Source organism: Nesoenas mayeri (assembly GCF_963082525.1).
Source record: "Nesoenas mayeri genome assembly, chromosome: 8".
Taxonomy (NCBI): domain Eukaryota; kingdom Metazoa; phylum Chordata; class Aves; order Columbiformes; family Columbidae; genus Nesoenas; species Nesoenas mayeri.
The window spans coordinates 19,590,231-19,604,627 of NC_137554.1; the positions used below are offsets into that span (position 1 = coordinate 19,590,231).

At 39.9% G+C, this 14,397-nt stretch overlaps 2 protein-coding genes across 4 annotated transcripts in view; both read right to left on the reverse strand.

Annotated features, from left to right (window-relative positions):
- The window catches only part of MTA1 (metastasis associated 1), an 82,469-nt gene that overhangs the window by 58,946 nt on the left and 9,126 nt on the right, over positions 1-14,397 (reverse strand). For all 3 annotated transcript variants that reach the window (XM_080348428.1, XM_080348427.1, XM_080348429.1), the window contains exons 2-3: positions 5,146-5,213; positions 2,650-2,743 (exon numbers count right to left, since the gene is read on the reverse strand). In XM_080348428.1, the coding sequence (XP_080204554.1) occupies positions 2,650-2,743; positions 5,146-5,213 (162 nt within the window). The remainder of the gene's footprint in view (positions 1-2,649; positions 2,744-5,145; positions 5,214-14,397) is intronic.
- The window catches only part of PACS2 (phosphofurin acidic cluster sorting protein 2), a 100,478-nt gene continuing 88,777 nt past the window's right edge, over positions 2,697-14,397 (reverse strand). The window contains exons 25-26 of the transcript XR_013922406.1: positions 5,146-5,213; positions 2,697-2,743 (exon numbers count right to left, since the gene is read on the reverse strand). The gene's annotated coding sequence lies outside the window, so the exon portion shown is untranslated. The remainder of the gene's footprint in view (positions 2,744-5,145; positions 5,214-14,397) is intronic.

Genomic DNA, 14,397 nt, shown 5'->3' on the forward strand with positions numbered 1-14,397 from the left:
AAAATAAAAAATATACATATACTTTTCTGTTCTGTTCCTGTTCTGGCCCTATCTTCCCATTATTTGGTTCTCTCACTGCACTGATCTCAATGGTAGGTCTAAAATAAAGGCATCTTAAAGAGAAGACTGTGTGAATCCAGAAATGTCTGCAGTCAGAAAGCTCCATTAATCAGCTGAACAAAGGCAGTTAAAAGATCAGCGATGCAGATACGTACATCTACTGCAAATGCATCAGAATGAGGCAACAGGAGACTTTATGGAAATGAACTCAAAGTCAGTGACAGTGTTGAGTATCTGTACCAGAATCTTAACATCCACAAAATTTAATTTCATTGTATCATGCAGATATTATTTTTTTCAGAATAAAGAACTAGCAGCTGTCCAAAAGCTTAAATTCACTCTCTTCTCCTTCCTTAAGGAGCACAGAAGCTACACAACAGCACATCTATCTAAATAAATGGAAGTCATTTAGTAGCAATTTTATTCTGCACCAGAAAGAAACATACTGGAAAAAACGTTAGTTAGTAATGAAATTTACACTAAGGGACAGCCTCAGTTGTCTCTGGTGGCTCTATTAATAGCATTGTGCTACAGAAGGATTTTCCTGTTTTTCAAACACATATTCATATGAACAATGAATTATTTGTTTGCAGTAGAAAGAAATCTTAAATTTCTTATCACAAAAAGAAATCAGCCTTTGCAGGTTCAAAGAGCATTTAAATGGGTTCAAATATTTTTCATTTTCAGCCACAGACATGCGTTTCTTTGAATCATTCCTACCTGCTTCCTTTACTAAACCTAGTAAAGTAAGACACAGATGAAGGAATCAATAGTCACGTTGTTTACAGTGAAGCTTCTATTAAGCTTCAGTATTCTCGGATAAAATGAGTACTGCTGCACTGAAGAGATATCAAAAAGCATTGCCTGCTACCACAATTCTGCAACACAGCCAAATCTCAATGCCACACAACTTCTTTTCCGAGGTATGGTTGCAATGGAGGGACTTACTTGGACTTGAATCTACGACAGAAAATATTCAAATTTATCAATAACAAGGGGCTGGTTTTGCTGCATGTTTTCCCCAAGGGCAGTACAGCCCTGAGAACACAGCACGACATTACATTCATTGTTAAAACTGAATATCTGATTTAATCAATCCCCATAGAGTGCAACTATGTATATCCATACGACATACACATCACAGTATATTCATACATACACCAAGAAGTACATTAAAAGACAATGATGCCTGGCGGCTAAATCATAATTTTGACAGGCCTAGATCTGATGCTTCTTTTTCATTTATGTATGGGCCTACAGGGAAGCCTTGAGTTACACAGATTGATTCAGCTGTCCATGCTTCTTGATAAATTTTAAGCAAATTTCACCGGCAACTAGAATGGAGTCAAGCAGGCTGGAATCACCGCAGACAAAGTGGCAACGATGTGTCATATGTTGCACTATTTCTCCCCCAGAGGTGGATTCTCCTGTGAGACCCAGGGAATGCACCACACTCACCCCCTTCTGAGTTTGGAATGCACAGACCCACAGCAGCTTCTCAGCTTGTTTGTGTGCTTTGTTTTTTCTTGAAACTATCTAATTTTTTTTGGCAGTATTTTGCCTTACAGATTTATATAGGCAAACATCTCATCCACTGACATATAACTGGGGTTTGTATACACTTTTTAGAATTTGAAAACTATTTCTACAATTGAAAGATAACTGCAACACTGAATCTTGTTTTTCAGAAGGAGGCTTCCATCTCTACTCAGCCAGGTATATCACATGCTTCTAACCTCATTGGCAGAGAAGCACATGCCAACTTAAGTTAACACTACATTCTATAAAATAACAAAAATAAAGAAATGAGTTATTCTACACATACATGCAAAGGAAGACAAAATAAAATTTAAGGGGTTGTTCATACTACTTTATGATAGTTTAGCTTCATGTTTACTTTTTAAAAATCAGAAGGTACAGTACTCAAAAAAAGAAAAGTTATGGTTTTCAAGTCTCCTCTCAGCCTAGATGCCATTTTTTCCTAACAAAAGGACTTGGAAGTATTCAAAACAATGATAGGATGTCCTAAAATTCAGTGCTTTTAAGACGTATTTACTAAGCATGTTCAGACAAAATCTATGTCACTACAAAAAATATTACTAACATTGAAATATAAAGACAATTCCTGCTAGCCAAGTTTCAAGTTGGCCATGTTTCAAGTCTGTTTCCTATTATCAGACTATCTGACTTACTCATAAAGACAGTTTGAGGGTTTTTTAATCTTCTAACCAAACCAAATAATTCATAAGAAGTAATATGAGACAGGGAGAATACTTTCTCTCAGGACAAAAATTAAGAAATTCACTTTTATGAAGCAAATAAGATGCCTTTATTTAGCCCTAACTGAAAACTTCTGTCCTCTCCTTACCATGATAACCAAACCATACACCAAATGAGGTTTTAAAAGGTTTAAGGGGTGAGAGAGAGAGAAAGGTAATTCAGCTAAACAAGTAATGCAATTTCCTGAAGATGCGTACAGGAATAGGACATTTAAAAATAATAATATTGCTGTTGCAGTTACAAGCATCAAAGTTCTGCCCCAAGTTTGGCAATTTTGCGTAGAAGCAATTTGGACACAAACAAGCTTACTTGCATGTTTGTCTGCCAATACAATAAGTGTACTCGATATGTCTCTTCTCCTGTAGAAACAAACCACCTTTGCTTCCACATTTCCATTGGCAGTCTGAAATAGGAAAAAAGAAAAAATATTGAGCACAAATCAAGAACTGAACTCTATACACCAAATGAGAAACTATATAAAAATTTGCAGTTTTGCACAGGAGCTACATGGCATCACTTTTTCGCACCCTCCAGCTGCACATGTTATCTAACACATGAACTCCAGTGTGATCCATTCTAGGGTAGGGAAACAGAGTTCAGCCCTTCCATCCTAATTGCTTCCGCACAATAACCATCTTTAGCAGTTATAGATGTTTCAAGGGGTGAGAAAAAAACATATCCTTGCAGTTAAAACATACTAAAAAGCCACCGTGCTACTTTTCAGCTGATGCCTACATTTAGTAGAATTCAAGAGTATCTTTAAAATCCTTATAAAAATAACTGAAACAACAGAATTCAGGTTTAGGCTGTTCTGCAAACTCTGTAGAACAGTAGAAAAGCAAGAAAAGAACCCAGCCATTATTACTTTCACCAAAGAAATCACACAGGGTTTTCTCTCCTCATAGCAGTGGTGAGCTAAACAATGACTAAAAAAATCATTCTGAAAGGAGAACCAAGGAAGTTGCACCAGGCAATGAACTCTACACCAGTGACAACATACCAAAAAAAGTCTGAATTTCTGAAAGGTTTGGGATTTTTTTTCTTAAAACCCTCAAAATTAGGTAGGAGATTAATCTCTTGAAATGGTATCTGCCTAACTGAGAAACTGGCTTTATACAAACTTCACCGGAAATACACCTACTGTTTTGTAACAGTCCAGGACAACCTACTGTCTCTAAAATAATCAACAGGTAATGAAAATGTAATTTGAAAGAGTTTTACCCTACTACTGAAGAGTGCTTGGAAACTATAATGATGGCATCCAGTTTAAGAAAACAGAAGACTAAGATAAAATTCCCCTCTTTATGTGTCCAGAAAAGGTAGTGGACCAGCAATTTGTCCACAAGGAAACAAAATAAAAATTGATATACATGCTTATTACTAAGATGTGAATGGAGGAAAAGTTTCATCTTTTATTAGTTTTTCTAACACAAAGCAAATCAGACAATACAAACACATGCAAATACTTCCTCTTGCAGCCTACCAGTTTTTGGTACAGAGCCTGCAGAATTTCTATACTTTTCTATTAAATAATTCAGGACTTTTAAGTGTTGAGGAACTACAATACAAATGCAGAAGCCGCCTTGTTAAAAAGCAGACAGCTACAACATAGAATTATCTATTTCATTTAATTGCTCAGGCTTCATGTACACTCAGTGAACAAAAGGCAAGGTAAGATATATGATTAATTTCAACCTCAAAGATCAATTTCAAAGAGTAGGTCAGAGAAATTACAGCTCCAGCAAGAGTTGCACTAAGATGAAAGATTCAGGCTGAAAGCTATTTTTTCAAAGTGGGTGTGGCGGATCAGTGAAGAATGAAAAGAGACGAGAAGAGGGTGGAAAAAACCACTTTCAAAACCCACTTTCCCAGGAAGTTGTCAACAAGTCTGCACCCTGCAGCTGATGCAGTACAGCTGTCGACACCTCAGGGCTGTGGATCCATAGGTAACATTTCAAGAACTCTGTCTCTCTTCTATTAAGGAAGCAATAGAGTATTTCTGCAAAAAAACTCCACTACAAAGAAGGGGTCACAAGGATGTCCTAGTCTTCAGATTCTTTATTTGTCATTAGATCGATAAATTTTCTCTTCCAAGTAACTGTTTCAGAAATATGTGTTTTTCCATCATTGTTGGCTAAAGAACTGGTTTTAGTTAGTTAACTTAAATTCAAATCCAAACTGGCCACGTCACAATCCTTCTATATGGGCTGCAATGGACACAGGGGTATTAAACCCAAGAAAGTGGCACATTTAGGACACAGCTAAAGGCTTCAGAACAGTCTTCCCTCCTCAACTAGGGCAAAATTCCAGCATGGAGGAAGACTTCAGCTGGCCTCCCACATCCAAGCTATCATGCTTCCCTTTTAGATCCAATGAAAGGGGAATCTGAGAGATGCCCCAAAGCACACTCAGCAAAGACCAAGTCCGAGGAAGCAGGTAACTGCTCTAAACCTTCCTGTTGAGCAAGAGTCTCCCCCAACAAAGACCAAATTACAAAGCTCTCCATCCTCTAAGCAAGCTCTTGTATTTTCTTTGTATTCAATGATCCTGGCACAGAACTGCAAAAATCTGCCCTACAGGTGGGCGTAATCACCTTGGGAATGACCTATGGTTGACACTCTGTTCTTGTTTGGTATGAAATGACAATCTGGCAAGTCTCAAAGCATTCCAGAAAATTATCAGAACAAAAGCATTTTTAAGCTTCTAATTACCAGAGAACTGCTAAAGAATTGTTTTGATTTTAATCAAATCAAACAGATCGTAAATTCAATCAACTTCCAAGACTTGATGGAAAAAATTGTTTACCTTATTAAGCTCTTCTATTCTTCGTATCAAATACGGGTTACTTGAAGAATTTTCGAAGTAGACATAATCTGGCAAAAAGAAAAAAAAAGACTCTTTAAAATATGAACTAATAAAAAACAAATCAAAACCTCAAATGTATACCTGTTAGACCATACTAATATACCAGACCATACTATATGTTACACCATACAAAAATAACTTCTTAGCACAAGCAGTATTTCAAGTGTTCCTACTAAATCCATGATTTTAAGTGAGGAAATACAAAATCCATGTCACTATAAGCAACATATACTAGTACAACCTGAAGACTCACTTTCAGGGAAAATAAAAAAATCATGGAGCTCTGCTGTCAACCTGGAAAGCAAAGCATATGATCTTCCTTTCCTTCTCTCTCTGATCAGATTATTTCCACTTTGATCACATTGTTTTCTTTACTTGCTTCCTCTTCTTTCCCATCCAAATCAAGCCATTTCTCACTGGCAATATGCAACCATTCCTCTTCCCCTGCAGCTCAGCTTCAAGGTAATGCCCATTTTCTTAGAATACAGAGAGTTCCATTGTTTCTTTCTCTCTTACATTTTCCTCTACTTCCAGGTCTTTTACACCTATATTATCCTAGAATACACTCAAGAAAACTCCTTATAGTAAGCCAAGCATGTCAGTAACGTTCATATTTCCAAGCAGGATAAACATCCTAAGTTACAGGAAGAAAATTAGTTCTTTTACCCAAAGCAGTGCCTTCAAAAAAAAAAAAAAAAAAAAAAAGAGAGAGAAGCACCAAAGACTGCCATATACATAATTTTGTATTACTGAGCTTCAAGCTTAAACAGTCCTTTTTACAGATAAGGAAACAGAAGCTCAGGAGTCCTGAATGGACTTGGCCTTTATCTTCCAACACTCCTGAAGCCAAATCCTAAGCCTTAAGTGAGGCAAGAAGAGGTGGGAATTCACCTCCCACCCACCCCTGGCGGCCGACCTTGCATGCAGATCTAACAACGATTCCTTCCAAGACCATCCACTAGATTTAAGAAGATTTCCTTCCAGATTTCCCAGCCCATTTGTGTTTGGAGCAAAACACCCATAGCCCCCAGGGCAATCTGCAATGAACACATCAGCATGAGGCTCCACCACTGAATGGGTGATTAGCAGTGCTCACTTCGGATAAATAAAGACAACTGAAGCTGTTAGCCCTAATCTCCCTGAAATGTTTGTTAAAAGGACAGTAGGTAGTCACCTCCTCCCCAGACCAGAGGAAGTCACCCCGAAGGGCCTCTGCTCCTGAAAAGCTGCAATGTGAGGGCTAAGGATTGTCCCCTTATCTCCAGGATGGCCATGGAGACAGCAGAGCATTCCCCTCCTACAGCAGCCCTTCCAAAGCCCCAGGACCGGCAGCCCTCACTGACTGCAGACAACTCAAGTGTGCTTGTGTCCCTTCCACAGGGCTGAGCTGCCTTCGAACAGCGGTCGCATCACCAGCCAAGAATCCCAGGGGTTACCACCCGAGAGCGGGAGTTTCCCAAGGTCTTGTCTTCCCATTTAAAAAAAAAAAAAAAAAAAAAAGTGCCATATGCCATAAGTTGCAAAGACACCTTGACAATCAAGTCTCAACATGGTCTTGGCTGAAGTGATGAGTGATGCAGTGGCAATGCCAACATTCAAACAGTGTGCATCTTGGGGTACCTAACCATACATAGTGTCACTAGAACTAATAAAGCATAGAAATACTACACCACGTTTTTTAGATTTTTGTGCATTCTGTGCTCCAGACCTCTCAGACTGATCATCAGCTGTCTTCACGCACACTAACACACATCTGAGTGACTCCAAAACTTTCTTCCTGATTGCAAGAGCCGGTTCCTCCTAAATGTCGCTTCCCTGCAGGCTTTAGACTGAAGAATTATCTCATTCAAGGAATTCAGACTGGACACCTACTTTGTAGAAAACGAAAATGGCTTGTAGAAAACCAAATGGTCAAGACACCCAATTAACTAGATTCTAAATTTCCACTCCCAAGCACCACTGTGCAGCACACCAAATGGGAAACAACAGGTTCAACATCACAATAACCAACTCTACCAGAAGCCACAAAACCAAGCACATATTGGGCAGCTTCAGCAATAACAACTGTTGACCAAAAAGAACAAAGACAGGCATTAAGCAATTTACAGATCAGTAGAGTGAAATCTTTTCTCTCCCAGTAGAACACCGATGCCCTATGAGGGATCTGCAGTGGAGGACGTGGAAGCTTCGAGGTGCCTCCAAGCTCACCAGCATGCATGAGGAGCTAAACTGGTCACCTCTCACCTCAGGCAAAAATCTTACATTTGTGAGCACTGTGACTGAAAATTAAAAATTAAAACTAAAGGAAAAATTAATGTCTGTCTTGAAATTATGACCTTGTCTTTAATTCCAGTTTCAGGTGACCATTACAAATCTTTGTAATTCTCATAATTTTTATAACAACTTTTTTGTGTGCACATATGTACACTTATTCTCACAGACACGTTTTCTGCCCCAAGTGGACATTAACTCAGTTTTTCATGTAACTACAGTTTATTGATTGTAAAATGTGGCATGGCTTTAAAGAAAGTTTATCACAGATGAACGGTTTACCAAAGAACAGCTCACAACAGTACCCAACAGTTTTGAACAATAAAACCCCAAAAATGTTGTTTTATTCAGCAGCAGGATCATCTGCAAACCCCACACTCTGCGATCAGCAACTGCAAACAACCCTCGCACAAAGCAGCCAACTCGGGCTGCTGCCAGGAAGGCAGAAGCCAGGCTGTCCCAGGGGATGCTCCAGGAGCTGGAACACACAATGTAGAGGTGCAGGCTCAGACCAGTGCTTGATGACTTCATCGTGCCACCAGTGCATTGCCCAGTACATCTCATCCATGTTTTAGACTAATCCCACAACTATGCTAAGCATCTCACCAGTAGCTATGCAACTAATGGAGGCCTATTTCCCATTACTCAAATTACCTAGAAAAGGGTTTATTCCTCTCTGCAAGTAATGCAAAGCACACACTGCAAATCACATAAAACAGAATGTGAGAAGATCAGAGGGGAGTTATTTGCATTTTTCATAAAGATTTTAAATACATTAACTAAAATTAAAATGCTATCCTGCACAGAGAAATGCTTGAGTTACTGTTCCACACGTACAAGGTAAATTTTCAGTTCAGCCAACTGCTCTCCAAACTGATGCTTTAGCAGGGGTGAACACTCCTCTTACACTGTTCCATAAGCAGTAAAAACAGTGACAGCTGGTTTCCTACACACTGGGTGTAAAGGAGGTACAGCCCCATGCTCCACTGACCCCTACACTCCAAAACACCTCCTCGCCCTTGAGCAGCACTTCCCCTTCATCTCCAGCTTCCTCCCATGCCGTGGACCACATCCTTCTCATCCTGTCTACCCAATGAATACTATTCCCAGTTTGCTTTCAGGACAGTAGCTACAACTGTACACACAAAGAAACCCTCTCCAGGCTCCCAAGAACCCAGCTGTCAATGGGACACTGTGTGAGCACAGCTGCCAGAGTCTCTGTGCCCTGGGCCGAAAGAGAGGATGGGAAAGAAACGAAATTAACAAACCTCTCAACAACAGGAAGATACACATCTCAGCTCCTACCGCAGAACAGGAAGGAAAAAGTACACTAAAACAAAAAATAAGGTCTAGGAAGAGAAAAGCAGAGCCTGAGAGCAAGCAAATAAATTGGACCCTTCAAACAAAACAGACTGTCCATCCTCGCTAATCTATCAGCTTTGCTACTTACACGATGCAAGAGTAGGCTATCTGCTCTGCATCCCACAAGCACAGCACATCTTGCCAACAGCAACCACCACAAACACACCAAGCTCATCCCTCAACACCCAACCCCCTGAACAAACGTTGGAGACTCAATCCCACAACTTGACAACAGCTTGCAGCTTAAACTCACAATCCCTGGATTAATCAACCATGCATCCACATCACAATCTTAATTAACAGCATCACTCATGCACATTGCAAAATTCTCTGTGATGAGGCCAATGCAATGACTGAGTAGTGTGGCAACACCACAAAGCATAAGGACCATCACACATATCACCCCTTCTGACACAAACTCAATATTTATTTCTTCCTCTTGCCTATAATGCTTTAGAGCAGGAATACCTGCATATGTAAATCTACCCAAAAAGCCTTTCTATCCTATAACTTTTTTTTTTCAGAAGTTGAGAATATACACAACTTATTAGAAAGCAATGCCATATTACAGAGGTATTGAACTGCTAGAACACACAGAGACAAACATACCTGCAACAGTACAGCAGCTAAAATGACAGCCTACAGACCACAGAACATGGAAATTTTCCACAAAGGCAGTGAAAGAATTGTTCTCAATCAGCAATAAACATAACAGACTTTCTTTTTGCTGTCGTATGCTTTTGAGACATTATTGAACAATTGTTTCTCCCTCTTCATGTCAGCTGTTTACTAAGTCTATATAGGTCCACGGAAAAGACAATCAGAATGAGATACTGCAAAACAAAGCACACACAGTGTCTAGAGGTCATATATTTATAAGATTAGACATGTCTGAGCTACCTAATAACCTTATGAGCTTTTAGGTGATCAAGTTGCAAAAATGCCCAAAAGTATTTTTATCCTTCCCAACTTCCATTTGCCTTTCAAGCCACAAGCACTTTCTGAGGACTGACCCCGCTGAATGCTCCCTGCTTTACCTCCAGAAATTCCCACACGAGCCTGCAGACGTGCTCGGGACAGGAGGGAGGCTGCAGACCTTCCTCTTTGCACGCTCACTGCCACTGTTGGGTACAACATGCATTTCCACATACGTGATAAAAAATTACATTCACACTTGCAAATTTTCCCCATGCCAAATCCACAAAGTTGCTGCCCTGAATTAAAGATGAGCATCAAGAGATGCATAAACTTATGATGGCCTGCTTGCTTTATGACTTATCTTTCAGGAATTATATGCCTCCTCAACTCTGGATTTGCAACTCAATTTTTGGCCAGTTTCTTTCAGTAAGCTCCAGTTTTTTAACTATTCAGAAGCTTGGTCTTGAAACTGTCAATCATTTTACATTTTGGATAATATAATCCCTCCTGATTTACGTTCTTGTGAAAGGGGAGGCTGGAGAGGCCAACACTGCTTTCAGCCTACAACTCAAGCAATCTCAGTGTGGCAGAGCCCAGGTCCTATTGCCTTCTGGCTGCTCAAAAAACAGCACTCACAGGAGCTGTCACCTGATGAAATGTTTACTTACAGAACAGATAAGAGTTTCAACAGAGAAAGCCTTACCAGCACAATATTTTCATTACCAAAAATAAAAAACCAAAACAGCTGTTTCTGTTGGTAACAGAATTATGAGGTCCAATACACCTAGAAGTATACTTGAACCAGGTATTTACAATTTGTATCTTTTACAGACCAATAAAGGTTTTAAAGGTACACTGTCAGTACTAGCTCAATTCACGGCTACCACACACTTGCTGCGCTATGGGCAACACCGCTATTACTGCTCAGTTCCTTTAAAAAGGAGTGGGAATGTAGCAACAACCCAAGCACACAAGCGTCTGAAACACCTATAACTAATAAGTGAGGGAACTGGCAAGAGCAAGCACCACATCCTGCAGAAATCTCCACTCCACACAGTTAACTGCAAACCATCACTAAATTTAGTAAGGATAGGTTGAGGTACCCCAGTTAAATCAAACTAAGTTTGCTCTTCTGAGCAAAGTGACCAAGTCAAAAGGCTTATGAGGATAGAGATCAAAACAAATAACCCTTGACTGAAGGCTTTAACCATGATACATGTCTTAAAAGGGACCATGCATGTGAGAAGTATCCACTGCTAAAATGCCCCCAGGATTAGCTGCCTGGTCTCAATAAAAAGGCTTAGCCACAACAAAACAGGGAAAAATTACATAAGGAACAAGTTTTTCACTGCTAAAGCAGAAAGCCTGGTTTTCACCAACGGATCAAGATTAACACACTACTGCACCACTTCCTTAAGCCCAAAGCCTGCAGTAAACTTCCTAGATATAAATTACCAACGACAGCTCAACTCGGTGCACGCACGTCCACCCAGAACAGTGACTGCCCTGTCTCTAAACACGCGGCGGAAACAGTCCCAAGTCGGGTAAAACCAGACAAGGCTTCCTTCAGCAAGGAAGGCTGCCACCCTCCAGGGCTACCGGTCACAGGACGCAACAGGCTCTGGCAGTCGGTCAAATGTTTTAGGTCACCATCGGGTCTACAGACATCGCAAACTCTGTTCAACGAGGGTGGGATGGCTCCATGCAGAAGCAAAGCGATGCACAGCCAAATTCTCCTGATGTGCTTGCAGCTTCTCAGACTGCAGCCAGAAAACACTGTTAAAGGAACTGTTGCAGCCCTACCCTTCCCTTTATGGTTTCCTACTTGAGGCTGGCAGTTCCAGCAGGACTCCTCTGCTGGTTCCCATGGCTTCCCAGGTTCAGGAGATGCTGAGAGTGTTACATGCCTGCATAGTGTTACATTAGCACACTCCCTCCAAAGTAACAGTTATGTCTAGTTAATTAAGTGCTGAAATTATATGTATAGAAAATCTTGATTTACAGTGCTGCTTTGTAATTATGCCACATGTTTGTTTCTCCTATGAGACCAGCCTTACAATGGGAAGTTGCCTTTACCCTCCTGGAGGCTGTGCAGTGTACCAGAGTGTCTGTACAACCCTGAGCCTATAGGGATGTACTGGGAAGACATCATCCTAGATAATGAAAAGCAAATACATCATTGTAACACCCATGTGCCAAGCACTTTAGTGGTGAGCAAGCATATAGCCCCTCCAGATTCTATCAGCTCATATAACACACTGTAAAACATCTAAAAGAATAAATTTACATATGTGTGTATACCAGGATATACAGTACATTCAGCTCAACTTCCCCTTTCCACTCCTCCTCCAAGAAAAACAACATTACCTGAAAGAACCCTGGAGCTGTAAAGTGAAGTTCATTTACGTGCAAGGAAAGGACAATTCAGTTCCATTCAATAAACTAAGGCCTCTATAATGACAATCAAATTCCAAGCGTGCATCTACACACATATGCATGCAGAAGCACTGCTCAAGATTGCTTTGTACTAAGGGAAGTTCAGCCTCACATATTCAAAACGCATGGCAGAAGTCCATGTTCTCAGATTCATACCAGCTTCTACTCTTATTTTCAATGATAAAACACAGAACAAGATGCCGTTCCAGCCCCCCAGCAGTGAGACAGAAAAATAAAAATGTGGCGAATTCATAAAAACGCAAGTGAGAAAACCGTGTACTTTTTGTCAAGTCTCCATGAAACAGACACCTGCCTGGAAATGGATAGAAGCTTATTTTATCATGCTTCAGTATCACACTGTCACACTTAAATTCAGAGTCAGTACGCTTGTAATAAAAATTACTTGACTTTCTGGAATTTGTTAATTCATCTCTTTTTCTAGTGGCTAAACTCTTATTTCTGAAGATGGGTTGCCCTGAAGAATGTGATCAAAGCCATGAACATAAAGCAGTACAGGAACAGAACTATGGGCAACCACCTTAAAAAATCCCAAACTGTAAAATGCATAAGAAACAAGGATTATCTAAACATTCACATGGTAAACAAAATGTTCACATTACATTTTCTTCCAAATGTGCAGAATTTGTACCTAGAAAGGGATAGCCAAAATAACTTGGCTGTTTTGAGATGAAACCTACATATCAGTTTTTCTGACTTGCCTCCAAAAATTCAGGTTCAATATTCCCCAAACTGTAAACCTAAATTAGAAGCAACTCATGGCAAGGCCCGTATAATAGGACTACAGATTATGCACAGACCTGTAAGAGAAAGCTGATACAAACTTATCAGTGCAACCTCTTCTCATGTAGTAAGAGATACTACAAAACACCACCTCAAACATGTAAACAGAACACCTCTGAAGGACCTGTAATGGTTACAAACAAAAACTCAAATATTTACCGCACAGAACTCTACTCAAGCTAAGACATATTCTCAACCTTTTTGCAGGAAGAAAAAAAAAAAAAATCTAAGTTAATGACATGCAACTTGCTTGGACAAACTGACAGTTGCTTGATCCAGTTTAAATTCTGAAACATTAAGGGACTTGGAACTTCCCAAAAGCCTTCTGTTCTTTGTTTTCTATCATGTCAAAGTGAGGAAGAAAAATTCCTGTTCAGCTACCTCATATATTTTTTTTGCCTGATTCTTGGTGAAACAAGATTTATGCAACTCCATTATCTATGCATTAGTTCTTCCCTATTAACTCCTGAACCCTTCGATTTAAAACATTTCACAGAGGGACAGAAGTCTCAAAGATAATTAAGTTCTGATCTTTGTTCCCCATCTTAAAAACATAGATACTAAAACTACAAGTGAAAGTGAGAAAGGTAAGATATGTGATATGAAGCAAAATGAAATGGTTCCCATTTCAGAAACAATTAATAGACTTGGTTTTAAAGCAAATCACTGGAGATTCCACAGCAACAATCCAGAGACCCAAGATCTGAGCTCTGGATGAGGCACAGTTCATACATATACTACCTTTCCCTGTAAAAGTGCCAAATTACAAAGGAGTGGGAGAAAAAAAGAAGGGGAAGAACCACCTCCCAGAAGAAAGAACATAAATTGTAGACAAAGTCAAGGTCCTTATTTCTGTTCCTTACAGCACTGTTTGCTGTTTTCAGTTGCAGAAAACCCATGGAAAAAACCAAAGGACAGCAATCTGCTGGTACCTGTGAGAAAGAGGTTAAGGGTGTCAGCTGTACTTCAAGGGTCACCCTTCTTAGACAAGAACTATGCCATGGGGAGGTAACTGCTACAAGGGATATCACCTTAAAGGTAAGGCAAGGAGACTGTGTACAAACAAGACTTGAAAAGCGAATTTGTGAAAATCCTGGAAATAAAACTAAGCTTCCAAAGTACTACCCTGAGGATACAGAAGCAATTCTGCTGCTAGAAATCAATTATATGGCAGTACAAGTAAACCCATTTCAATTAATCCACTCCCAATATCCCAGCTATAACTGAGGCACGTTTGCATGTGGCACCGACCCTTTTAGGCTCACTAAGTCAATTCCCTCCAGCTTCCTGCAGGACAAGCAGACACTGAATTTTTTTGGAGAGGCACATTTTTATTCTTTGCTTTACATGGCATATCTAAGCATGATCTGAAGTCCTCTGGACACAAAGTCAGCTCTGTATTAA